Source organism: Coloeus monedula, assembly GCF_965178545.1.
Source record: "Coloeus monedula genome assembly, chromosome: 3".
NCBI lineage: Eukaryota > Metazoa > Chordata > Aves > Passeriformes > Corvidae > Coloeus > Coloeus monedula.
This window is the reverse complement of record NC_138783.1, coordinates 26,441,157-26,467,465: the sequence shown is the minus strand read 5'-3', so window position 1 is coordinate 26,467,465 and position 26,309 is coordinate 26,441,157. Positions and strand designations below refer to the sequence as shown.

At 40.8% G+C, this 26,309-nt stretch overlaps 1 protein-coding gene across 1 annotated transcript; it reads right to left on the bottom strand.

Annotated features, from left to right (window-relative positions):
• Nucleotides 1-26,031, bottom strand: DPT (dermatopontin; the record flags this gene model as incomplete). Its single annotated transcript, XM_082277651.1, has 4 exons — nt 1-126; nt 5,834-5,941; nt 15,180-15,305; nt 25,733-26,031. The coding sequence occupies 4 exons, from the start codon at nt 26,029-26,031 to the stop codon at nt 60-62; spliced, it is 600 nt and encodes a 199-aa protein (XP_082133777.1). The 3' UTR covers nt 1-59.
• Between the last annotated feature and the right edge of the window lie 278 nt (nt 26,032-26,309).

Sequence of the window (26,309 nt, the reverse complement as noted above, 5' to 3'; positions counted from 1 at the left end):
TAATCCTCATCCCACCCTGTCTGTCCCCAAGCTTTCCAAATGGAGTACACTCAATCTTTTTAAACATTTTGAAATGGGCAGTCATAATCTGTCATCCTGCAGACAATAAATTTCCACTGACGATCCCTGCATGAAAGAGAGACAAGAGAGAGGTATTAGTGAGCCAGAACTGCAGAAGATGCTCTACAAGTAAGACTAACTTTATACCAGGTATTGTGGCAACAAAAACATCTGTCTGCCATTAACTGACTTTCATCTGGGTGCTTTGTTTTTATGGGCTGAAAGGACATTAAATATGTGTGATAATTACAGTTCCTTCACACTCCTTTAAAAGGTAAGAAAACCAGCTCTCTGAAGAAGCAGGTCTCTGAATATCCTTCAGAAGACAGTGAATCTTGATGGTGATCAGTCCTGAACTGGCTTCTAATCAGTGACCAAGAGAAAAAAGATGTTTCTGTCAAAAGTTACTGTCATGTCATATATTGTTCACTAATGTGTAAAAAGTACATGAGTGATTTTCAAGCTATGTCCAGTAGGGGAGTTATCCACATGGCAAATTTCACATTTTTCATTTTTGTTTGGTTTGGTTTTTTTTTTTTTTTTAATGTCTTTCACTACTAGGTCTTTCAGTTAGTGTCCTTTATTAAAGATCTGAAGGAATCAATAGTGAGAGAAATGAAATTCACTTCTCATCCTGGATAAGTCACATGTGAGGAAGAGTAATGTTTATGAATGTAAGGAGAGTTTATGCTCTTCCCACTTTGTGAGTGGTATTCTCTCTCGAGAGAGTGATAGGAAACCTAACAATTGTTAGTAGGAAGCCTGACTGGAGCAGTGGGATTCAACACTGGAGGCCAGTGATTTAGTGTCCAAGAGATGCAACAGGCTACAAATTTAATTTCCACCTTAGCTTATTGTTCATTAAATTTTCCTTTGACAAACAGATGTGTGTTCAGCGGACCAAATACTGTCCTGCAGTGGAGGGAGAGTTGAATTTAAGCTGCTTGATACTGGCTAACTTGAAATTAGATCCAAAGTACAGTCCTTGCAGATGGCAGTTGTTATTTATACTGGTAATGGGTAGTCCTCCAAGAGGTTTCTGAAAGCTTGGATTCTGCTAATAGTGATGTCCTAAAGCTGAGGCTTGGGATGGGTAGTGCTGCTGGGGTGATTTAATGGAAGCTTGCATTTAAACACCAAACTGATGCCAAACTGCTGCCCCTTGGGAATGTGCTGAGGCCCCTGAGCCCAGATTTTGGTATTAACTGTGCTTATGTGGTGTCATTGACTGTGTGACTCTGTCCTGGCATAAGATTAATTTGACTCTTAAGCCCTGTAGGTACACATTTTATACCTACCCTGTAGGTATAAAATGTCTCATTGCAGCTTTCGTTAACTGAGGGTTTTTTAATTGGAAATTTACTGTGCTACTAAACCACCAGTTTATCTTGAGTGTCATTTGGAACTGGGTCTGTCTCATGCTCATCAGCAAGTCTGATGTAACAGTTACACAGTGTTTGGCTTTGGTTTTCTTTAGATCTTTCCTAGATGTTTTTAAATTGTAATTTCCCCATAAAACTGTTACCAAAGGTTAATGAAATGCAAGATTCATTTTTAGCTTTATTTTAAGAATCCCTTATTTGGTCTATGTGCATGCTCCTCAAAGACAGTTATTACTCTTTTGGTCACTAAGTTACCAAGAGAGAAAAAATAAAGAGGACTTGTCTGTGGAAAATAGGATTATATTGGTCAAAGTTAAGGTCTGCTAAACTAGCACCCATTGTCAGAGAGACTTTTAGCTCAACATCTTAGGTCAAGTAATTTTTCTAAAATAAGACATTGTGAAATTAAAAGTCAAGCTCTTTAAAATAAATGTATTTTAGTCACCTGAATTAATAACATGCTTTAAAATACTGGAACAGAATTATTTCTAAAGCTGTCAGTTGGACTTGCAGACACTAGCATGTATGTACATTGTTGATGCATTTAATGGTGTGTTACCTCTTTTTCCCCTGTTATTTGTGTTTGAACTCAAGCATATATGCCCAGCTTTTCAGGATGCAGGCAATTTCTTTGTGCTATTGCTGCTGTGTGCTTAATCTAGTAGTTATCAGCCTGTTCCAATTTGTAGAACCCTTACAAATTTACCAGTGGGGATGCAGATCCCATCAGGAATTGCCTTATGAGGCATACTCTAGAATATATCTGAACTTGCCTTTGCAGATCCTTAACACCAGTTTGTAGGTGTCGTCCCCTCCCAGTTCCTAAATTCATGCATTTTCCTTGGCTTCAAGAATCAATATTGAACTGTCACTTTTGCTTTCCAGCTGTCGTGTGCTGTCAGATTTGAATTTTTGATGTATAGAGAAATTTCTTTTATCTCCAAATATTGTTGAATAATCTGTTTCCAATTCAGTTTAAAAATTCTATGAATTCCTATTCATATTGAGTTTGACAAAATCCTCTTTCTTCGGTCATATGAAACTTATTAGGGACCTTAAATACCCCATAATTTAGCTCAGCTGAGCTTGATGGGTGTCCAGCTTGTCTTGGCATTTCAAACCTGCTTTACTGTCGGGGTATCTGGCTGTCGATTTATTTTTCAGTGATGATGTCTGAGCAGTTAAGAAATAACTGGTTATCCAGATCACCCAAATAAGTGGAGCAGAGAACAGTTTTGTAAAAGAAATGAGCTTATGACAGTCTGCATGTGCTATTTTTATACTACATAGTAAAGGACAAGCTGTGGCACCTACCAAGAAGGCCTGGTAATTCCCACCTCCCTGTCCAAGATACTTGCTGCAGGCTAGGTTGTGAAAGTTCCAGTGGTGCTCTCTGGACTCAGGAGACTGATCCAACCAGATCACAGCCACATAACAATGCTCCACCAGAAAGCCACCACTTGGCATGCTTCAGAGCTCAGGCTGAAGGTATTTTGTTGTTTGGTTTGTGGGTTTAATTTTGGAAGCTATACTGCAAATGGTTTACAATGTGCCTGTGTATGTGGGCAGTTTCAGTTGTTTACAACCTGCTTCACATACCCCATGTCCTTCTCTGAAATTTGACTGTATCAGTCTGTCTAACGAAGATACTGCCCTTCCCTGCAAATGTTCCCTTATTTATGTCCTTAGGTCATCCTGTCTGCATCAGTGTTATCACCACACCACACTCCTGAATGGGCTCCCAGAGATACTTCCGGCCTCTTCTAATTCTTTGCAGCTGCTTTTGTCTTGCTTTATAGACAGTTGTTTTCTCCTTTTGACCTATTTAAAATGAGACTGGAAAATGTAAATATTAAGCACTTCTGAAGTCTGTTCTCCACAAAGGAGCGGTTAAAACCTTTGATGATGAACAACTCTTTCATTCATTCCCGATACACAGGCATGGAAACTCACAGAGAGTGATTACAGAAGTGTTGGTGGGGATAACATTATTCTAAACTTTCTGTGTCCTTTGCCACAAGCACCACATGCTGTCTCAAATATCTTTGTCTCAACAGTGACCTCAGTGATGCAATGTCTTAGGGAGTAGGAAGGGAAGATATGATTTCTGCAAGTTTATTGAAAAAGTCTAAAAATACCTACCAGTTTGAAGTGATTGGGAAAGCTTAAACTGAAATACCTTCAGAGGCTTTTGTTTGCCTCTCGTTAGCTCGAGAACGTTGTCCATCATGAACTAAATAGTATGGACACAAGTTTAATATGCTTGAAAATGAAGAGCAATTAAAAAACTTTTACATAGACAAGTGGAACATGTGCATGCCCCTGGCAGGCTGAGACTCAGAAGACCTTTTTCTGCTCCTATTCTGCCTCATGAGCTGCAAAGAACCATTAAGGATGACAAATTTTGCTGACTCTTGTGATTCATACTGCTCAGGAGGAGTGTTACAGCCTAAATCTGAATTCTGAACTGATGAAGCAAGAATTTTTTTTCGCTTCATTCACTTGGCAACACAAATTAGTTCTAGTCATTCTGGAAGCTGAGGGCCAGAAAGTTCTTTGGCGCAGAAAACTTTTCTAGTTTGCAATTCATAAAATGTTTTCTCTGTAGTTTCAACCTGTTACTATTGCAGGTTTATGTCTGCCACCAGAGCAGTGGTAGGACAAAGGTGTGCTGAGGGTTTTTCCTCTTCGCGGCACTGCGGTCCCTTGAGGACTCCCAGTGCACATTCCCTTGATGCTGCCTCTGCTCCTGCCCAGTCCCCCCATTGCCACTCTGTTCTGAAGGCTGCCTTCAGCAGAGAGAGAAATCTGCTCAGAGGCATAGGCTACCTCAGCTGCTTTGTTTTCCAGGCTTGTCTTTGTGATTCCAGACTTTACCCCGGTCCACATCCGATGGAGTCTGGATTCCAGCTGCAGGGGAACCCACTGTCTGCATTATTTCCCTGAGTCTCTGCCACAAGAACAAGGATTAAGGATAGCACTGGGGAATATTTTAGAGGAAAAGCCCAGAACAGGGCTGTCCCTTATGACCTTGTATATTCTTTATCTAAAGCGATAAATCGATACCTTTGGGTCAAGTATCTGTGAAAATTATTCTTCCACTTGTAGGAAGAATTTGCAGACACGGCTTCCATTTGGTAATAAACAGGATAATGTATTTTAGCCAGGAAATTGCAGTTATGGACCTGCAGCAGTCCTACAATGTGTTGTCATTTCTGGAAAAATCTTCTTATTTTAGGGTAGCATTTTGGTTGAGGGATCCCTATAGTGATCTTCGGCAAGCTGAGAGCATTACAGTGACAAAAGTATTTTGGCTGCTTTGAGTGTTATTAGAGAGAGCTTGAAATAGTGGTGTCTTTAAACTCTCTCTTCTCTCTTCTCTCCTCCTCCTCATGTAGCCAGTCTTGGCAGAGCATTGCAGCACACCTTGCCTTGCTGTCTGTGCTGTGCTTGATAATAAATGCACTAATATACTGGACTGAGATGCCTGATAAAAGACATCAGCAAAGAAATAGCTCATGATTGATGTATTAGAGGTCAGCTTGAAAGAATCAAGATCCCTCTCCCACAATCAGGTTTCAAGGACTGCTTACACTCTTCTTAAACCTGCTGTTAGGATCTCTGTAGCCCTAGGCAGGCAACAGTCTGGAGTTTATGTTAAATCCAAATTTTAAAACTTTGCAGTTGTGCATAGTAAAAAGGGAAAAACTCTTTTTTAACTAAGCAGAAAACTTGTGAATCCATTTGCATGACTATGACTTCACTAGCCATAGGGACTCTCCCAAGAGGACTAGCAAATGCCAAGAAATAACCAGGACTGATCAAGAAAATGTAGTTAACTCATTTACTGGAAAAGGATCGAGGTGCACTGCATTTCCTGAGTTCCTGGTGTGGCTTGAACCTCTTAGAATTGTGTTGAAATGGATTGGGCAGTTTACAACATTCACATTGCAGTTTGTACGGTCTTAACTTTGCATGCTGGCAGATTCCCTGCTTCTCCGCAAAGAAAAGTGGACCGAAACAGGTCCCTGACAGCAGAGGGTGTTTTTAGTGAGCTCAATGAAATATGCTCCAAATAGAGGTAGGTGAGAAAATGTACTGAAGTTCTGCTGCATTTTGTGAAGGTCAGATTCAGCCCAACCTACCACTGCTGTATTTTTCACTGCTCAGATGGACCTGGCAAATGATCCCCATTAGCATCAAGATGCTCTGCTCCTGATATACCACCTTGGGCAATGAATCATATGTACTGTGAACTTTGGTCCTCAGAAGTACAGTGTGATGCTGAGTACCACAGCAGATGGTGTGTAGCCATGAACTGTTGGGGGGAATTAGAAAAGACAGACCTTTTTTTTTTTTTCGATTTCTACTGAAACAGATGAAAAGCAAACCTGTGCACAGCAGAGAACGTTGTGGTTGCCCCACGGATATAATAGTCGTAAGTGTACATCATCATGTCCATATCTTCTCCATAGTGTCCTGGATATTCTGTTGTTAACCTTTGAATTAAGGAAAAAGAAGATAATATAATTCACCATCTTATAGAAGAGTCCAGCTGAATGAATACAACTCAATTAGTAGATTTTTCCTGCTTCCTTGGAAGTTCTTGTTTCTTAACAGCACCATAAGATAGAGTCTCACAAGGCTGCCTTTCTCATATACGCAAATAATTCAGGTAGCTATTTGAATAAAATTCAGCAAATTTAGAATAGTTAAGAGCAAACTGGAGTATTGGAATATATGTATATACATCTGCAGACCAGGGGTAAAAGTAATCTGAACAAGAAGATAAAGCTTGTCTACTACTTATGTCTTTATTGCAGGGATTTGCTCCAGTCTCTCGTGAGTCTCTTTGGTTTGCAGCTGTAGACTGCAGTAAATGTTGCCAAGTCAAATGACTCTAAGCATTTATCCATTTATGAATTTTATTAAGTGACTGTAACAATTAGTCCATTACTCTTTGTTGTTTCCTCTTTCTGCCTAATTTATAATGTAAAATTATGGGTCTGGATGATATTTGTGGAGTGTATTTTATCTGAGAAGTTCAAAGTGCTTCTTCAATTATTAATCAAATTATGATTGCTGCTTCCCTGGGAAATAGCCAGGGAATTATCTGTAATTCATTTTACAGATAATGAGCAGATTCAGGAAGGGGCTGGAAGCTTGACCAGTACTTTCTGTCAACATTATGTCTGAAGTCTGAATGGAAACCTGGCACTCCTTGCATTACACCATTTTACATGGGAGTTGCTAGTGGAGTTGTGTCAGCTACTCTCTGAAATGGCAAAGGGAAGAATCAGGTTCCCTGTAAGGGAGATGCTGCTCCTGTGGAAATAAACAGCCCAGCTTCTGTCGAGACTAACAGGGTTAAGGCACCTTTACAGAAATCCTGACAACCTTTTCCTGACTTAATCCAGCCCAGCAGCAGTACTTGAATGATGCTTGAAGGTGATCCAAGCGCATATTCCAGCCAGCACTTGTGCATCTTTACATTTTGTTCAACTGATGGAATTTAAGGACAGCCTTAAATATTTTACTCACTAGGAATATAGCTATTGGGATGGGTTGGAGTTTTTATAATGAGGTGTTTTGGGTGTATTTGGAGGCCAAACCTGTAAGTGTTGGAGAACTCAGAAGCTGAAAGTTTACTTGAAAACTGAGGTACTCTGGACTATTAGGTTGCTTTCCGGGTCATACTCAGCTTTTGAAAGAGCATCATTCGGTTGGAACATCGTTCCTAACAAATCATTATTCCTTGACAAATGAAAAATGGGTCTGCATGTGACATTCAAGCATGGCCTTATAAGACTCTGAAGTCTAATCAGTCAACTTCTTTGAATATATCTTGTTCCATCTGAATATATCATGCTTCCTGTCCTTTGGCCATGACATTCATCACACAGATTCTGAGTTATAGTACAAGGACACCCATCCCAGAGTGTGTTTGGGAAGCAGAAGATCAGGCCTGGTCACAGTGTCTGTTGTCAGAGTTCTGACCAAGGACACATGGATTTGCAAAGCCCCCGCAGTGCTCTGCCATTGGTAAGAAATAACAGCAGTTATTTCACAGGTCATGCAGACAGCTGCTGCAGACTAGGAAAAAAAGAAGAACCCATGTACACTGTTCCCTCAGCCAGAGGAGAGTCCCCATATTTAGTTTACTAATTTGGACCTTTAATGTCTGATAGCGCATCTTCAGAAAATCCAGGGTCATAGAAGGTTTTAAAAATGTGGTATGGACCAGGATTTAATTTTGCATTCTCCCATCAACTCCAGGCTTTGATGCTTTGTTTAGCTACTATTATGAGAAGACACTAAGACGTGTGTTTTTTATATGTTCTACCAAATGTATTTCATAACATCTGTTTGGCACTCAGCAAGGAAAATGTTCTGTAATCTTGACCAGCAGTATGTGCAGGGCAGAGGAGACTGTGCACAACACAAGGTTAAAACGCTGCTCTTTGCTCTGCTCAGAAACAGAACTGAGAGTCAGCTGTTGGAACTTCTTTCATGGGCCTCTCAGCTGAAAAGTAGATCTGATGATAAGCTTCTGAATTGCTGTGGTCTCACAGACCTTTTGCAGAAGCATGCAGTGTTACTCTGAAGTGCATTGGGAGTTTTCGTTTAGTTTCTCTCTTTTCTTTCTGACTGCTGCCATTTCCCCCTCCCTTTCTACTAACTTCTACACTTAACCATGCAGCCTCTTAAGGCTCCTCTGCTAAGAAATGTTCAAAAAGCAAATATATGCAATTACAGAAAATAAATTATTTGGGGACTTGAGCTGCTCTGAAGTGTGTCTTGTTATATAGACAGATGCCTACTGACTCCTTTTGTTCAGGAGAGAAAAATTAAAAATAGTGCTATGACAGCAGTGTTCAAGTTCACATGAGTCTGTGTGGTCTGTCTAATTCATTTCTCTTTGATGATTGCTGCACTTATTTCTGAAACTGTTCCCCTAAGACCCTGAATTTCAAGGTTGTCTGGCTTGCACTGTGTTCTTTAGAAGGAAATGTCCATGTAGCAGGACTCTGTGGTGCATCCCATTCCTTTTCTATTATCTCTGTTTTTTGAATCGTGAGGGTAATTCACATAAAATGTGTCTGCACTTAGAGATCCTCTAGTGTTTAATGCATAGGGGTAGTCATTAAGGGGAGAAAGATAATTTAAGACAGTCACTGAGGGTCTTCCCAAAGTGGTCTGCCTGGCCCAGGACAGCAGTTCCCTCAGGATTTGTTGTAGCATGGTCTGTACCTTTATTATCAAGTACTTAACTGAAAATATTGAATGTTTTACTCACTAATGCATACAAAGTGCCTATCAACTTGTGAGCCACCTACCACAGCCTGCAGACACATCACTTATTTGCAAACATGGTAGCATTTGTAAGCCACCTGTGGCAATGTATGGTTTGTACCTGAGAGGAGTCACGAAACGAGTGCGAGACAGTTTTTGCCCAGGTTAGTGAGGGTTTGCCTGTCCATGGATTTCTCATTTGGGAAAAACCATCCACAGTAACCTTCACAGTGCCCTGTAAGCACTTCCGGCCCTGAACCTATAGCAAGGAGAGTTGGGCTAGGTGAGCAGGGAGAAGTATGGGAATTGCCAAGTGCTCAAAGCTGCTGCCGCTGTTTGGGGTGTTGTAAGACCTGTATGACCAAGCTGGGGTGCCTGTGGTGCCTGAGGGGGTATGTAACAGGGGCCTAGCAAAGAGGCTTGCAAGGCAGCTGTGAGAAGACCTGTGTTATACCGACTGTGGGCTCTAGGCACTGAGTAATTTGTTGCCAAACAAAGGCCGAGGGGCAGGGGCTAGCAGGGTGCATTTAGTGGAATTGTTTGTTGAACCCAGACACACATGGGTGTTTGGGAAGGACTTGTAGGGGAGCAAAGAGTAATGTGAGACCTTTAAAAACTGGTAGCCTTTTCAGTCTGTATAATTTGCAAGAAAATACACAAAAGATGAACTCTGGTTCAGCTTTTCAAATCTACTGCTGGATAGTATTGGGTGTATGATGTTTGGGTACAAGAGGCTTGGAGCACCAGTGGCATTGTCAAGAGAGGAGAAAGAAGGTAATTCTGTGTTAAAGACTAGGAAAGAAGATCTTGTGCTAGGGGGTGTAAGTAGTTTGGCCTGTGTGTGAGACAGCAGGAAAAGGTGACAGAGAAAGGTGTTTTCATAATGGCATTTTTAGCTCAGATAGAGTTGATGTAGAATGGTTTATCTTTTCAGTGGTTTGCATTGCTTCAACCATCCACATGTTCTTCTAATGTATTTCACTATAATCCTATAAATCTTGCCTAGGGTAGGATAGATATTGAAAAAAAGGCATTAAATCTTTACCAGGGTTACTGTTGTTTTTATTTTAATCTGAAAATAGCTGCGATGTTTATTTTCCATGGTGAAGAATTGCTATGGTAGAGATTTATAGAAAGCACAGAGTTACTCATTTAGCACTGAGAAGAATGTTTTGTACTAATCTACAGTAATCTGTGGCATTCTTAACAACTGACTTCAGAAATAGTTATTGTGAGTCTATTATTTACCAATAAGAAGATCAAGTCGCACCAATGGCCTTAATATGTATAGTCTGCTAATTAAAGATATAAATGGGAACTATGGGTAGGCCTTGCTTTCAGATACCAAGCAGACAAAAGAAATGAGTCTTTTAAAATATCAGAGAGAGTCAGCAGTAGAACTCACAGTTTCTGGCTCCAGTTGTTGAATATACTTACTCCCTGTAGTAAGTACAGGGTATTGGAATATCTTACACTGTTCACTTCTTGTTCAACTACAGTGCTAGCAAGGCGAATGGCTCTTGTTTAACCTTCATTTTCCTCTTTGCTGATGAACTCTTCCTCCAACAATGCCACAGCCAAAAGAAAGAGCTGTTCCACTTCAAGATGAAAACATAAGATTTGACATTAACTTTCTGACCTTTGAGGACAAGGATTGTCCCCTGAATGGCCTTATTTTCAGATGTTGTTTACAAATGCTTCAAGAGTATGTCTTTCCTAAAGGAGGAATTTTTTTCAAGAGCCACAAGCCTTCAAGTTACATTCAGTGAACATGGAAATCATATACCTCTTTAATCAATTTCGACTCTTCCTCCAGCTGGAAGACAAAGGTCATCTGCTTTTAAAAATGCAAACTATGCTGAAAAGCCAAAGAAAGTCTCAGTAAGCTGCCTACAGAAATTCTGGCAAATGCTCTGAGTATAGATCCCAGATTGCTGGGCTGCTAGGGGACTAGAGGTGTCCTGGAGTTCTCTGGAGATGAGAAGTTCTCTTGTGGGGCCATGTCATGCGTTTTGGGATTGGGCTCAGTCTCCAGGCTCTGAGCTCATAGATCCACAGAGACACGTCACTGCTCCTACGTTCCCACTGTGTTGCACTGAAAGCCACAAGCCCTCCCGGTGCTGAGGAGCCACGGGGCTGGCACAGCAGGATCACAGTTCTTCGAGGCCTGCATGAGCTTGTCCAATGCAGGTACAAGCAGCAGCAGAGCTCAGGGCAGCTTGTGCCTGTTCCTCAAAAAAAATATGTCCAAAGTAACTTGGCAAGATTTCAAACGTCAGAGCAAATGTGTTTCTCCTAAAATATCTCTGGAAGATAGTCCAGCAGATTGAACTGTAAGGTTGTATTTGATGGGTAATATTAAAAAAAGAATAAAACAACTCGCCCCCCACCCCCCCAAACAGTTAAATACCTTTTAAAAAATGGAAAAAGAGGGGAGAGGAATTGGGTTGTCTGGAACTGTATGTTTCCATGACATCTATTCTGAGTTCATCTCTCGGATTTGTATCTCTGCTACTGGTTATCTCTGAAAAACCTGCATTGGATCAGATCATTTTCAATATGTCTTATGTGGCAGGTTGAGTCAAGAAAACAAAGAAGTACTTTAAGCCCCATAATTCTTGGAAAATGTAATTGTTGCCTGGACAGTGTCACCATGACAGAGAGCAGTCACAGCTCCAGACAGACCTTCTGGCATTTGAACTGCTCATTGTTTGGAGAAGGGAAACATGCATAAACAATCTGTGCAGACTTGGGGCTGCTCTGTGACATGTGTTTGCTTTTGAGAGTACGGAGTCAAGCTTCCATTTCCTGGCAAAGATAAAAATCTGAGCTCTAATGGGACCACTTAGTGACACTGTCTCTGCATCTGTGATAGATTTCCTTCCTTTATGGTGCAAATCAGCACACAGTTTATTTTACTGTGGTAGCATTCCCTAGCCAGGTAAAGAGAGTTTTTCTGCTTCCTGTGAGGAATGTTAATTATTTTCAGTATGTTAAAAATGTGCAGAATCCATGACAAGTCTTGGCATGATGAAGAAGAAAACTAAGTACTTGTAAAAAAATTTACAAAGCAAGTGCAAAACTATGAGACTGGAAAAGATTAGTAGATTTATTTTCAAAATGAGTTTACTGCAGAGGTAAACTGGGAATTAATGGTGTGAAGATGAGCTGTGAAACAGAACTATTGGGTTCAAAGAGTAAGGATATAAGTGCTGCCGAATAAAGTCCTTCTTTATGTATTTGAGTTCAATCATTTTATCAAGCAAAGTGAAAGCAAAGTTTTGGTTTCAGTCAACATGATGGTGTTATAAATTAGTATTCCAATAAATACTAGCAGTTCTCAAAAACACAGGAATGTTCTAGGTGTAAAAACCAGGGAAAATTCTAACAAATAAGTTGCATGGCTCATGCACATAACAAAAGCCTATCTTTATTCATTGTAGGGTCATCTCACTTCAGGAGGAATGTAATCCTGAAGCAGAAGAGCCAAGAGAAACCATCCATAAGGATCAGCTGTCTTACTGCTTTTATATTTGCCAGAGAGCCCTCTATGGAGACAACTGGAAGAGGAAAGAATTACTTTTCCACATAGTCATATACTAATAGAAGCCTTTGCATGAAAATAAGCTGCTTCAACCAAAACATAGGAGTCAGCAGCATGCTGATTGCCATTTCTCCACAGTTACTTTACTGACAACTAGTTTCTGGAACAGAACAAATACTATTATAGTTTGGGGCAGAAACTGCAATAAATAATGATACTCCATGCACACACATTTTTGTTGTGTCTTATATGCATATACAGTGTGAGGTCTTACCCATGGTAGCCCAGAACTACTTTGCAATTTGTTTGGAAAACATTCTTTCTGTCAAATGCATCTTAACTGGAATGCAAGATACAGACCAGAAGTGTGATGCGTGAACAAGGGTCTTGTGACAATAACTTGGAAATGCCAATGGAAGTTAGGTTGTGAGATCTCCTGAGCTTAGGGGATGGGAAGTTTGGTTTCCGTACACTGAAGTTTAACAATTCAGACAAGTCACATCTGTGACTTCACAAGTAAAAGTTACTCCAAAGCATGGGGTTTCACACTACCCCAGTGAAATTCGTGTTGGTTATAGGTTAGCACAGTACTCGCCCAGAGTACTCGTACACTGTCTAGGTAGGGTAAAGGGAGCAAACCAGAAAACAAACCATTCCCAGCAGACGACAGAAGAGAGACCACTGTTCTAGAGGGGAGACTTTATCTACATGGTGTGGGTCCTCCAGTAAAAAGTCCTCCTATGTGGGACCCCAGGATAACTGTGGCAGAAAGGGACTTCAAAAAGTCTCTGCTACAGCCCTCTGCTCCAAGCAAGGTCACCCACAATGTCAGACCAGGCTTCTCAGCCTTTATTCTGTTTAGTCTTGAAAGTATCCAAGGAGCCTCAATGAGCAATCTGTCCTCATAGAAGAAGCAGTTTTCTTTACATCCCACTGAGCAGCAGTCCTGCTCTCAAGCATGTCAGCTGCACCCCCCAGTTTGGTGTCATATGCAAACTTGGCCATCATGCCTCCTCAAGGTCATTGATAGAGATATTAAGCAGGACAGGCACCCAGGCAGAGTATCACCTTTTAACCATTGCCCTCTGGGCCTGTTAAACCACCATATTTTAACTCATCTAGTTGTCTGTCCATCCAGACCATAACATCCTAATTTGGATAGCTGTATGTGGAAAGAGCTTACCTTGCTAACTCCAAAGGCAGAATGGTTTTATAATGAACCCATAATCACAAACTATGCACCAGAAGCTTTTCACAAGCCAGGTGACATGGCTACCCACCAGTTTTACAGCTCTCCCATCTCAGAAGAATGTGAATACATGGGATTTCTACCCTGCTTAGAGGGAAAAATGCTTCACCTTTCTTTGAAATGCTGCCTTTTCTGCATGGAACTGCAGATGAACTGCGTAAAGTTTTCTTTCCCAAGCATAAAAACAGAGTATTGTCACTGTTGGAAATAGAAGGGCAGTATAGGAGTCTCTGTGCAGCTGAGATGAAAACTAAAGACTTCAGTAACCCCCCAACATTTACATTAGGATTTGCCTTACTCTGAATGTCAATTTGCAAAGCAGAGACAAAGCTGTTCCCAGTTGTCAAGACAACATCTGAGGGAAGAAGAACTGTCAACAATAACAAAAAAAGTCAGAGATTTCTGTTCTCTCTCTGAAAATGTATGCAATATTAGAGGAGTACAAGAGATTGAAAGAACTGCTTAAAAGTCTGAGTGAGTTTCCCTTAGAGGGAAGAGCCTGGGCAGGTATGTTTATTTACAGGTAGAGAACATCCGTGGGCAATGTCTAGAAAGGAGGCAGAGGAATGTTCAGAAGAATGTTCAAAGACTTTGTTACAGAGTTCCTGTAATTTAAGGACTTTAAAAATAATAAAAATAAAAACATTTCTTTTCCTCCTGCCTGCAAGGAGACTGAAGGATGAAAAGCAAGGCAGTGCTGTTGTATTTGGCCAGTAGCCAGGCAGCCAAGTAAGACCAACAGGCACATAAACAATTTGTATGCATCTCAATGGGAAGCTTACTTCAAAGCTGAGTTCTGAAAAAAAAAATTCAAGCACAGATTTACTTTTTTCTCCCCCTACTTTCTTTTTTTTTTTTTTTTTAAACTGTGGGCGGGTTATTCTTTGTATCCCTGAGAACAGCTGAATTTAACTTGAGTGTAACCCTGGAGCAAAAAATTATGAGTTCTCTTAGACAGAATGGACAGGAGCAATATGAGCTTCCTCTATACAGTCTGCTCCTGTCTTCGGTTATAATTTAGAGAAACCACACCTGTGGTGTGTTTTAGAGAAACCAGGAAGCTTGGGATGCATAGCTCATTTTTCCACAGTCTCTGAGAAGTTGCCAGCACCAGTTGTGATACTCTGTTAGGATGTGACCACCTTTTCCTTTTGGGTTTACGATCAGTAGCTCATTTTGACTTTGATTTTTAAAGAGTCTTGAGAGAGGAAGCATAGTTGTATGGACTAGTAATATTATTTCTGAGGTAATTGGTATAAGTTCACTCCTGTAAGTCATTGTGGCACAAACATGTAGCCCAGAGATATTCCTACTCCTGTAAATGTGCTGGATTTATAGTGGGAAAATGTCATTCCACTTAGGAGACTTCTGTCATGGTTTCCAGCACAGCTAGGCTGATGCTGAACCCCAGGCCTGTTCATTGAGGGCCAGCTACTGCATTTTGCTGCTCAGTGTAACTGCATCCTTACTCTCTTCCCTTAGCCATGGATCCTTAAGAACCCCATAGCAGACTGGAAATAACATCTTTAGCTCCCTAAAGCACAGTTAACTCTTCTTCAGACAAGGTTTCTGACAGGTCAAGCAGCCAAAGACATTCATAGGGACTGTTGGGGGAAAGAGGCTCCCAGGTTTGGTGTCTGCTTGAACTCACCAGCAGGAATACGGGCACCTCCGGCTATAGCGGCAGCAGTAAAATTGCCATTCACGGTCCAGCACCGATGGAAAATACTGACTCTGGAAACCAGCCACCAGCCCATTGTTTGAGCAGGTTTGATACCTAATAAAGAGGAGAAAGAAGAGAACACACAAAGAAACTGTGGTATTAGATTACTTGATAGTTTCAAGGGTTTCTCAAAACAGCATTAACATTTTTGATACAGAGTGGAAGTTAAGGGTTTGTCTTTGTGTTGAGAAGCACTGTTTGCACTTGCTGTGTATCGAGTAACTATTTTCTATAAGAAAGCAGCAGTATTTAACTAATGTCTTAACATTTATGTTGTGTTTAAAACGATTTAATCTGGCTAAAGTATTTAATCATTCTAGTATGCTAACCAGGAAAGAAGATTGTGCTGTTGTTGGTGTTCTCAACTGTTTACAAATCATGAGAGTGACTTCAAAATAGTCCATTAATACTTTTGTCTATGACTGTTGGTATTTGAGGATTTGGGCTTTATTGAACTAACCTTTTCAGCTCCTTCTCTACCAAAAAAACCAAACTACACCAAACCAAAAACAAACAAACAAAAAACCAAATAAAAAACCAAACCAACCGAACAAAAAAACCAGAGAAAAAGCCAAACCAAAAAAATCAAAGCAACCAACCAACCAAAAAAACCCCAAAAGAAAAAAAAAAAGAAGCTTTAGAAGCTATTTAATAGAAGAAGTTAATTAACTTCTTTAATTGTTTTCTTTCACAATTATGTGTCTCCAGGAGAAGGGAATCTTTATTAAAAATATTTAAGCATGTGATAACATCATGATTTGATAGCAATCACACAAGGAAAACTGCGACTCAAATGTTATGGAATTTTAAGACTCACATAAATTTTATGATGATTTTCAAAAGAAAAATCTGCTGCTTTGTGCTTTCTGTGTACTGAGTTCTGCCATATGTGTGAATCACTGCCTTCAGGTGGAATCGACATGGTCTCAAAGCATGCATGCTTCTCTGTCTGCACACCCTACAACACCTAAACACTGATACCCAAAGTAATTGAAGTGGTAATCAGTTTGAATAGCTTGCTTCTTGGAGACTAAAGACGAGGAGCTCATGGAAACAGTCAGGTCATTCGTTCAGCTATTGAGTGCTCAGCCTCTCAAGCACCTTCCTGGACTCATTGCTTCCCTATTGTGAAAATGACAGGAATGACATTTCTTCCACTGCTTTTCCTTTCCTTTCTTTTCCTTTCATCAAGGAAAACCTGCAGCAAACTTTCTCTGCAATTTCATAAAATCAATTACAATGATATATCCGAAAGACACTTTCAGAAGTAACTGTATGATTAACAAATACCAAAAATTTCCCTTCCTTTCATGCAATGACCTCATGATTTATTTTAATGACCTGAAGTTCCCAGCAGGGAACATCATCTCTCAGAGTCTGGCGTTTGGAAAGACATTCGTTTTTATATAGGGGTGTTAGTGCTTGCAAAGACAGTGTGAGACTCAAGTGTTTGTATGCAAAAACTGAAAAACTGATCAATTTTGACCAGTGCAGTGATGAATTTCCCTGCTTAATTTTCAGCCTCCACTTTTGAATGCAAGGGTCTCTTCTCTATGTCCCTTCCCCTGTGTTCTGTTGTTCAGACGAGTATTTACATTTGTTTGTGTCCCTGCATCTCCGACGCTGATGGGGCCACACGTACTTGTTGTGCTTTGTGAGACTCTTTCAAGGACCTTCAGAGTTAAATCATGAAGGGGACTCTGAGTTGCTATGGTATCACACCAAGTAAGGCAGTCTGGCTTTCACTCAGAGGATTTCAGCAGGACTTTGATATGAAGTTGCTCTGATTTTTGGCACATAGGCCATGGGAACATATGGCTAAGACTCTGTAAACATATTGGATAGCTGCAGATGATTGGTGTTATCCTGATGGAAGAATGGTTGACACACAGCAATATGGGGATTGGTTGTACCTGTTGCAAGATGAGCAGTAAATTGTGTAAAATAGCAACAAACTTGTGCCTCATCTTCTTCTGTCTCTCACCCTTCCCAGTTACCGGCATTTGTGCTGCTCAAGTCCTCCCTGGGAGATTTTCCAGCTCTTTTACTTAGGTGTAATAATGGGAGCACTTTATTTCTCCATTTCCTTTGCATTTCCTCTCAGAAGATCAGCACTGCCCTGCAATTTCCCATCCTCACTGATCAGTGTCTGATATTCCTGCTCATACTTGTCTTTGCAGGAGGTTCTTCCTTCTTTTCTCTTCCTACCTGCTCATATTCAGTCTGGGAAGTCCTGTCCTCTTTCCCACTGTCTTTGTCCTACAACAGTTTTTATTTTCTTGACACATTTTTTTCTACTAATATAGTCCAATTGTGATGGGAAGACTCTTTTTGGAAGAGATGTCATCACTCATGGACATTTCTCTCTATAGTGAATTGAGAAACAAACCTAGCTAGCGTAACATTCATATGTTTACATGCACACATATTTGGGTACCAGATTTTAGGAAAGTGGGGTTTTTTTTTATTCTGATTCTATCTTCTCGTGATAAGTTTGCTTAAAAAAATATAATTGGAGTTACCTTAAAAATTAGTTTCTTAGATGGAAAGTATGGCTGGAAATAAGCCATGTCTAATAATTAAATTGCCATTTTGTTTTAACATACTTTAAAGTAAAATTTGAAATACACATTAAAGCTCATATTCATGTCTCTCTCTTTGCTTCTGTCTCATACACAATGTCCTGTAATCTGTTATTCAAGCTCAGTATTTGGTTTATCAAAAGAAAGATAATAGTGATGTTGAAGTACTTTTCTTTAGCTTTGAGACAACGTAAGATTTTTTTCCTTGATCTTTCTAATTTTATAGTAAAATCCAGATACTCCTTCAAAAATGAAGAAATTATCTCAGAACCTGGAGTGCTTATTTGTGAGCTCATATAAAATATTTCCTTCTCTTTCCTTTTCCCAGCTGGCCACTTTCCTAAAAGCAGAAAGTAATTTTTCAAGGGAAACAAACAACCCCTCCACACACACCTTTTCAGTCAGTTGCTCTATGCACTAATGCGTGCACAAACAACACTTAATATGTCAGAATTTTTTCCTAGTGATTCAGTAACTTTGATTTATAGCCAAATCAAAAAAATGCCTATTTCATGAGACCCACTTTTTAGCACTTTTGTTTTAAAGTGTGGTTCAGTATTCAGAGTTCTCCTCACTCCTGAAATCCTGACATTGCTAAGAAGAGAGGAAAATGCCTCTTACAAGGTGAATGCAGAAGAACGTGAGAAACTGGTTGGGACTGTGTGGGATTAAACTTGGCATTGGTTAGGTTTTCTTTTTCTAGTTGGCTCAAATTGCGATGTGTGAAGAGTTGCCTTTTGGATCTGGTACTGGGAGAAGAGGAGGCGAGCTGGCTGGTAGGGGGGGAGTGAGAAGATTGGTGGTGAAGACTGGGTGCTCTTGAATGGGAAGTTGCCCTTCCCTTGGGTACAGTTGTGGGAAATGTCTGCAGTGTTCCATAGAAAGCCTTGTTCTGGGGGGAGTTCTGTGTAGTAACAGGGATATGGTATCTGAGACTTTCCTGGCCTGCTGTGATTCCTGTGAAAAGGCTCTCATCTGCGAAATCTTCTTCTGAACTGGTTAACAAGCGTGGTACAGCTGAGTTCTGTCTTGGCAAGCAACTAAAGCATGCATCCATGTTACAGATGCAGTTCAGGTCAGAACTGCTTTTGTTGTTCACTGGTGAGCTTTTATCTGTGAGACCAAACAAGAGCTGGTGTGAAGCAAGCCCACCCAAAATGCATATGTGAATTTTGGGTCTGTGCATGACCTATTTCACCCTAGAGATCCTCTTCAATTGTGCCTCATTATTTGCGAACATCGGCAAGAGCCTCAGCAGCCAAGTGTGTACCTCGCTGACTCAACAGCTGCCTGCTGGACTGAATACAAATAGTGCTTACAAGAATAGAATAGTTCTGAGCAATTGAACCAGTTCTTACACCTACATTTTAATTTTGCTCTTTGCTAGACGCAGCCCCGGAGTGCTGTGTCCCATCTAATGCTGTTGCTCTGTGGTAAATCTCCCTCTGAGGCTCCCTGTGCCTCAGGTACATAAGCACCGTGTTATCCTGAGGATGACAACACAAAGAGGAAGCTTGTTCACTACAAATCTATCCAGGGAAGCCCAAGTCAAGATGCAGGTAGTGGTGCTGTTGGAACCTGCATTGGATTCCTGCTGCACTGATTGGGATAGTGCTCCCTGAAGCTCTCTGGAGACATGCAGAGGCTGACACAGCTCAGTAGGCACTGGGTCATGCTGCACTGAGGGTGATTTGTTCCTTATGACAGGGAAACACGAGAGCGTCATTCCATGTCCCTGTGGAGGGAGGGCCTATACTGCTCTCCTGAGTTATCTTTGTGGACTGTCCTCCTTCTGTGTAATTTGGTTAACTGCATGATGAGAGCAAATTTAATGGTTGGTCTGTTACAGGTGAATTGGGAGAAATAAGAGGCTGAGGGCAGGCTCAGGACACTTGCAACTCTGGCACCCAGACAGAGGGAACAACTTATGTAGGAGCCCAGAGTGCCAAGAATATTTCTCTGCCTGTTTTTAAGGGTTCTTACCCCCCTGAACAACACTGTTTTAGCCTCAAACCTTGGAAAAAATTACCAACAGTCAGACAAGAACTAGAAAATACAGCGGTGTGCATTAGGTGATAGACTACTATGTAAGATTGTCACAGGGTGAAAAATTTAGAGGTTTTGCGCTTCTCTCTGTAGTAAATAGATAAGAGTAAAAAAAATCAAAATGGAGGATTGTTGTTGTTCTCTAAACCTTCTTCTCCTTCTTCTACTACTCCATATTCTGCAGTAAAACTGGTTTGGAATGATTGGATAGAAAATTCTGCAGTTCCTAGTCGTGTTACTGAATAATTGGTAGGAAAGTGGAAATAATGTACGTTTTTAGTAACTATTGGTTAAAATATCTTTAAAAGCTGTATAAATCTTGATAACTAGAGCTCACTCCTGCTTTTCTGTGCTCTATGCTGTACCTGGGTCACACTAGTGGCTCTGTTCCTCTGATAAGACTTAATAAACAACTATCTGGAAGCATTGAAACTCAAGGAAAAGTCTCGGTTTATCTTTGAAACTCCTTGCAAGGACTTTCAGCAAATTCTCTCCCATCAGGAGGGACTTGATTTACTGCACGGTTCAGTGTCAAACTTTTATGTGTTTGATTATGTCACGTCAGTCTGTAAAAGCCAGTTCTATGAGGAGTCTTCCTTATCTGTTGTGAGGTGCTGAGACATGTTGTCATGACTTCCACATGCCAAAGACAACATCTGTGACATCTTCAGCAATCTTTTTCTTTCATTTAGGGGGTGTTTATGACTTACTTTTTTCTCCCTGACTCAAGGGAAGGCAAGGCCCTTTTCACCCTGTTGATTTCTTCTCGACAGTAGCTGATGAGGCCTCCTTTTCTACAGAAACACTCCTCTTCTCCTCAGATGCTCCCACTGGACTCAGTCCATTGCAGCTGTGCTAAATGGACTTGTAACAGTAGTTCTTTAACATAAACTTAGGGCTCTGGAGAAAATTAACTTGTTTGTGCAGATAGCAAAAATGGGAACATTTTCAAAGGGCAGCTGGATTATTGGGTTTGGGTAACAGAGCCTCAGATTTGAAATTTGGGATTGGTCGGAGATTGGGAACGAAACCAGTTCCCACTGATATACCAAAGTGTGCTGCCAGAGCCTGAACGGGAAGGTCCTTTGCTCAGTAGTCTGTCTTTGCACCTAGTTTGTGGGCAAAGGAGAGAGAGAATGGGAGTGGGGAGGGAGAATCTGGATATCTGTTTTTTCCAAGTCCCATCTAAACACTTTCTCAGAAGTCTAAGCAAGGAAAAGAGGCAATAAACATGGAGTAAATAGCTCTTGGCTGGAAATGCTTCAGCGTTGTGCTTTACAGCTAACTGGGAGTATATTGTGGGTATGGCATGGTTTCATCTCTATTATGTGGTGTAAATGAAACTTATTTTCCTGGAAGGAAAAGTTGCTTGTCTTCGCTTGCAAGCTTTGGTTCCTTTGTTTGTGTGATCCCTGTCTTTTGGTGTGATAGTTTTCAGGCAAGAAAAGTAGTTTTTCTTAAATACTTTGTACAGTAACTGCTCTGTGGAGACAACTATGTAGTATTCAACAAAGAAGTGAAGAACAGTTTCACCCTCAATCACTCAGAACTTAGGTGGTGAAATATTTAAACAAGGTAAATATTTCTCCAGTACAAATGGAGATAATGTAGAATTTATGCTCCCTGAAATAACATAATTCTTTGAGAAGTTGCAACATACAAATTAGTAGGACTACGGAATCTTGGTTAGCAGATAGCCTCTGAAGGAGTAAGGTGGTGAAACAGATTCAACAAAGCCTTTGTACATGTACTTAACTTTAAACACATTGACAGATTAATGAAGCTGAGAAGGCGTTCCTGGTCATCTGATCCAATCTATTGCCACAATTTCCCCTTTGAGTCTTGTAACAGGTTCACAAGCTTCTCATATCCTTTCAGCAAAACACAAATGCACATAATCTCTTCAGACGTGTATGCACATACATGACTAACTTCAGGGATGCGTTTATGCAGTGAAGCACCATAGTTAGATATACTCTGAAATGCCACTAGGTAGTTCCAGGTAGTGGTCAGAATGGATTAGTTGTCATGAGTCTGCTTGTGAAAGAGGTGGGGTACCCCAGAGAGAAGTTTTTAGAGAAGCTGTTCTCTCCATTGACCCTGGAAGGAGGCAAAGGTCATAAACTAAGCATCACTAGGCATTAGCTGCCTAATGTGGATCCGTGTCATTGTCCTCTTTCTGTTGAATCATTTTTTTCGTATCTGAAATATTCAAAGTTTTACGGTTTAATTCTCCAAGTCTGTACAATACCTAGTGTTAGTGAAGGAAGCAAACTTACCAGGAAGCTCTGCCAGTGGTTCCCTCTTGCTCCCAACTCTCCTATCCCAATGGTCCCCCCATCTATTTCTGTCATTTTGCCCCAAATGCTAAAGGCCAAAGGAAATAAAGAGTTGGAGACTCTTTCTTCTCTCTTTTATATTCCCTCTTCATTTTCTCTCTTTAGCTTTTCTTTGTTTATTGTCTTTTCTAAAGAAACCTCTTTTGGGTTTGTCTCTATTGTGCAGCTGCACAGTGGTCAGGAGTGGTAATTTGAAAATCACCATTTGAAATGCCATAAGCATAATTTGTCAAAGGTTATTTTTTTGGTGTTTCTGCCAGACTAGAGTTTCTGACTAGAGTTCTGGCTGAGAAACCAGAGGGAATTCAGAGAAGAGCTGTAAGTATGATCAGTGCTTGCTTAGGAGTGCTGGAATATAAAACCTCCAGAGGAGAACTAGAAGAATGGAGATGTGTTCAGCCTGACAGCAAAAGCATGGGTGAAGGTGTGTGGGTGAGGGAAAGACATAGCTGCTACCTATAATTAAGTTAAAGAGATTTTACAAAAGGATGCAGCAAGCTCATTCTCATTTCTCAGTGAAGGTAGGGCAAAGAATAAAAAGCCAAAATTACAGCAGAGTACTATCTTTGACACTGTCTCCCACAGCACTATCCTGGAAAAGCTGGCAGCCCACGGCTTGGACAGGTGCACTCCTCCCTGGATTAATAACTGGCTGGATGGTCAGACCCAGAGAGTGGTGGGGAATGGTGCTGCATCCAGTTGGCACCCAGTCACTAGTGGTGTCCCCCAGGGATCTGTGTTGGGCCTAATCCTACTTAATACTCCAGGGAGTATTATATAGAATTCAGTAGTCCAGGGAGGTGGTGGAGTTCACCATCCCTGGAAGCGTTTAAGGATAGACTGGACGTGGCACTCAGTTGACATGGTGGTGTTTGGTCACAGGTAGGGCTCAATGATTTCAAGTCTTTTCTAACCTAATTGATTCTGCAAAATTTTAGCAAAAACTTGGCAGACTTGTAGTTACTGGTGGTACAAGTGGTTGAATATCCCTCAGTGTGGTGTGCAAGGTGAGACAAAATGCTGTGTGAGACAGAGCTGAAGAAGGAATATTATAGTCCATCCTACAAGGATGGGAAACGAACTCGCAAATCCAACAGAGTGCTGTGTCAGTTGACATGAGAATGATATATTGCTCACCAACAGATTGGTTTGTTGGGAGATCAGCAGGGAAGAGAGCTGGCCAAACAGGAGCTAATGGTACAGATGGTGACTCATATTTGTGGTTCCACTTGATTACTGAGTGAATCTTTTTAGAATTGTGGATGGCTCCAAATAGCAATTAGGTGGGTGTGGAAGAGAGAGAGAAGAGGGGCACCTATGAGAAGTAAGAATGCCAAGAGAGAAGGCAGGATCCTCAGAGGTCCCCCAGGATATATCCATGCCATCACATTAATTTGAGATTGCACTTGCCTACGCTTTCACTCCAGTCTGGGATGAGACTGCTGGGCTTTTGGGCAGCAGTGTTGGCATGGCCAGGGATGTGCTGGCATACAGCAAAGCCTCTCCCCATGAAGCACTGTCGATACAACCAGTTCAGCCCTGGGGGTGGAAAATTGAAAACTGCAGAATCCAACCAGGAACGGCTGGCTAGGATTTATGGAAATGGCCCAAGTAACTAGGAGTACAAGTTCACCTCTGCAAAAGGATATGTGTTCACTAATCAGTTTGATCTCCCCTGCTCCCAAAACAGAAGAAAGGAAGAAAGAAAGGGAGACAAAGAAAGAAAAAGAAAAGAAAGAAAAGAAAGAAAAGAAAAGAAAAGAAAGAAAAAGAAAGAAAAAGAAAAGAAAGAAAAAGAAAAGAAAGGAAAAGAAAGAAAGAAAAAGAAAAGAAAGAAAGAAAAGAAAGAAAAAGAAGGAAAAGGAAAAGATGGAAATAAAAGGAAGGAAGGAAGGTTGGTCTATGCAGAGTAGGCAGAGAGATGTAGGGATGTTGGACTGGAAATGTGAGCTAGTGAAGAAATACTAAAACAACTCCAAAAGCTAGTAAAGGGGGAGAAACAGAGTGCAGCAATTAAAGAGGGGTTGGAAAAGAAATAAATTAGGAGAAAATATAGGGTTTGCTATAGGAAAAAAGTAGGCAACAAAGAGGACAAAGTGAAAAGATTTTTTTAAGAGGTGAAGGAAAAAAGATTCAGATAATACACTGTTGTGCTAAGCATATGGAGCATGGTGATGAATCGTTACACATCAGAAGAAAATGTTCTGTATAGAATTATACAGTATCCTGTTTGTGAGAAGTGAACTTGAGCAATTGCTGCCAGGGATTTTTAGAAGGAGGATAATAAGTTTATTTTGAACAAAAGAAATGTCTAATTCAAAATTATTATGCAATAAATAGAAATTGCATCAACGTATAAAAAATGAAGAAGTCATCCAGGATTATCACAATGTCTTATTTCTGCCTGTTTTGCAGCTCTCCCCCTTTTTTCCAATTCTTATTCCAAAATTAAGTATAAGGTCAATCTTTTTTTCCCTTAGCAATTGCATCAGCCATAGGTGTGTATCATGTGGTAAATGAAAGAGTATGAATGATTCAGAACAAAATTCTGAATCATTTAAAAAGCAGGAACTTCACATTTCATTGCTAACCTATTCCCACATAACAAAATTTAAAAAATCACATTGCAATTTCTGGAACAAAATGATTACAAGTATTTGAAAATACTCATTCCTGCATGCATTTCATTCTGTCCAAAGAATAATTCAATCCTAGAGTTGTCCAAAACTCTGTTTCCCATTTCATGAAAAAACCCAGAAGATAATTAAATACTGGGTATTCTGCCCAAATATGAAATACTATATTTATTTCCAGAAATTATGGTGGTCGCATTATGTGATCACCTTTGCCTCCAAGGCTGATGGAAAATGTAGCATTTAGTTAAGCAAACTGACTGTATTAGGGAATTAACATGATATTCTGCTATCAACATACAGATATATATGCCACCACCATTGCTTGTTAGTGTGGATTTTTGGCACCTGTAATAACAGCACAACTAGAAAACAGCATTTGTCTATGCCTAAGCGAAAAAGACTAGCAACAAAAACACAAAGCAAAGAGCCAGTGCAATACAGAGATTATTTTTACTAGTGATAAGAGCATGAGGATGGAGTGAGGAGTTTTGCAGTTTGCTCCCCCGTTTAGACACTGATTCAATGTGACTTTTCAAGAGGGACTTTATGCTCTCCTCAGCAACGGTTCTTGCCTCATTTTCCTTATCATTGAAACAATAGCAAGACTGAACCACTTCACAGCTGAGGTTGTGCGTGACCAAAGGACACGGCATTTGTAAAGCACACTGACACCCTCCAGCAAGAAATTGCTACAGAGCAGACAAATGTGATGCTGGTCACCTCCCATGCATCGTGATTAATGAGTCTTAGGGCAGTGAAGCCTGCTGGTTATTGTGACATTAATATGCATTTGCATTGTTCTGACCACAATATTAGGACCCACATTCCACAGGGGTTATCAGGGCTGTGCCCTCCAGGGATGGTTGGGGTTATCCTACCATTCAGTTCCTGCCCTGTTGATCTCTTCCCACCAGCACTCTGTCGGCTCACCGAGGCTCTGGGATGCTGGCATGCAGGCATAGTTCCACAGTCTGTCAGAGCCTTCCTTCTTGCTGAAAACACTTCTGACGGCCACGATCACCTGCCCATGTGGGCACTGAAAGTTGAAACCTTGCCGGTACACATTGGCCCATTCATCATTATCTCCATAATTATAGGGACCATAGTAATAGTCACTGTACTGGCCCCATGCCACAGTCACCAGAGGCAGGAACACACAGAGAAGGAAGATGTCCATCCTGAAGATGTTCCTGTCTTAGAAGTGCCCCTCTGGTTTGTTGGGCTGGCCCTTTTATATTGCCTCTAACATTTGGCTTCCAGATGTTGTGCTTTCAGATCCAAGTGCAGTGTGTCATTGCTTAGCAAACCTTCTCAGAGCTACAGAAACGTCCAATTACTTTTAAGGTGGAATTCTGCAAGTACAGTAAGTCTGCAGTCCCTAAGAACAGGGTCTTCCCACCACCACAAACCATCTGTGATCCTTTACTGCAGGGCTACTGTACACAGCAAGCTACA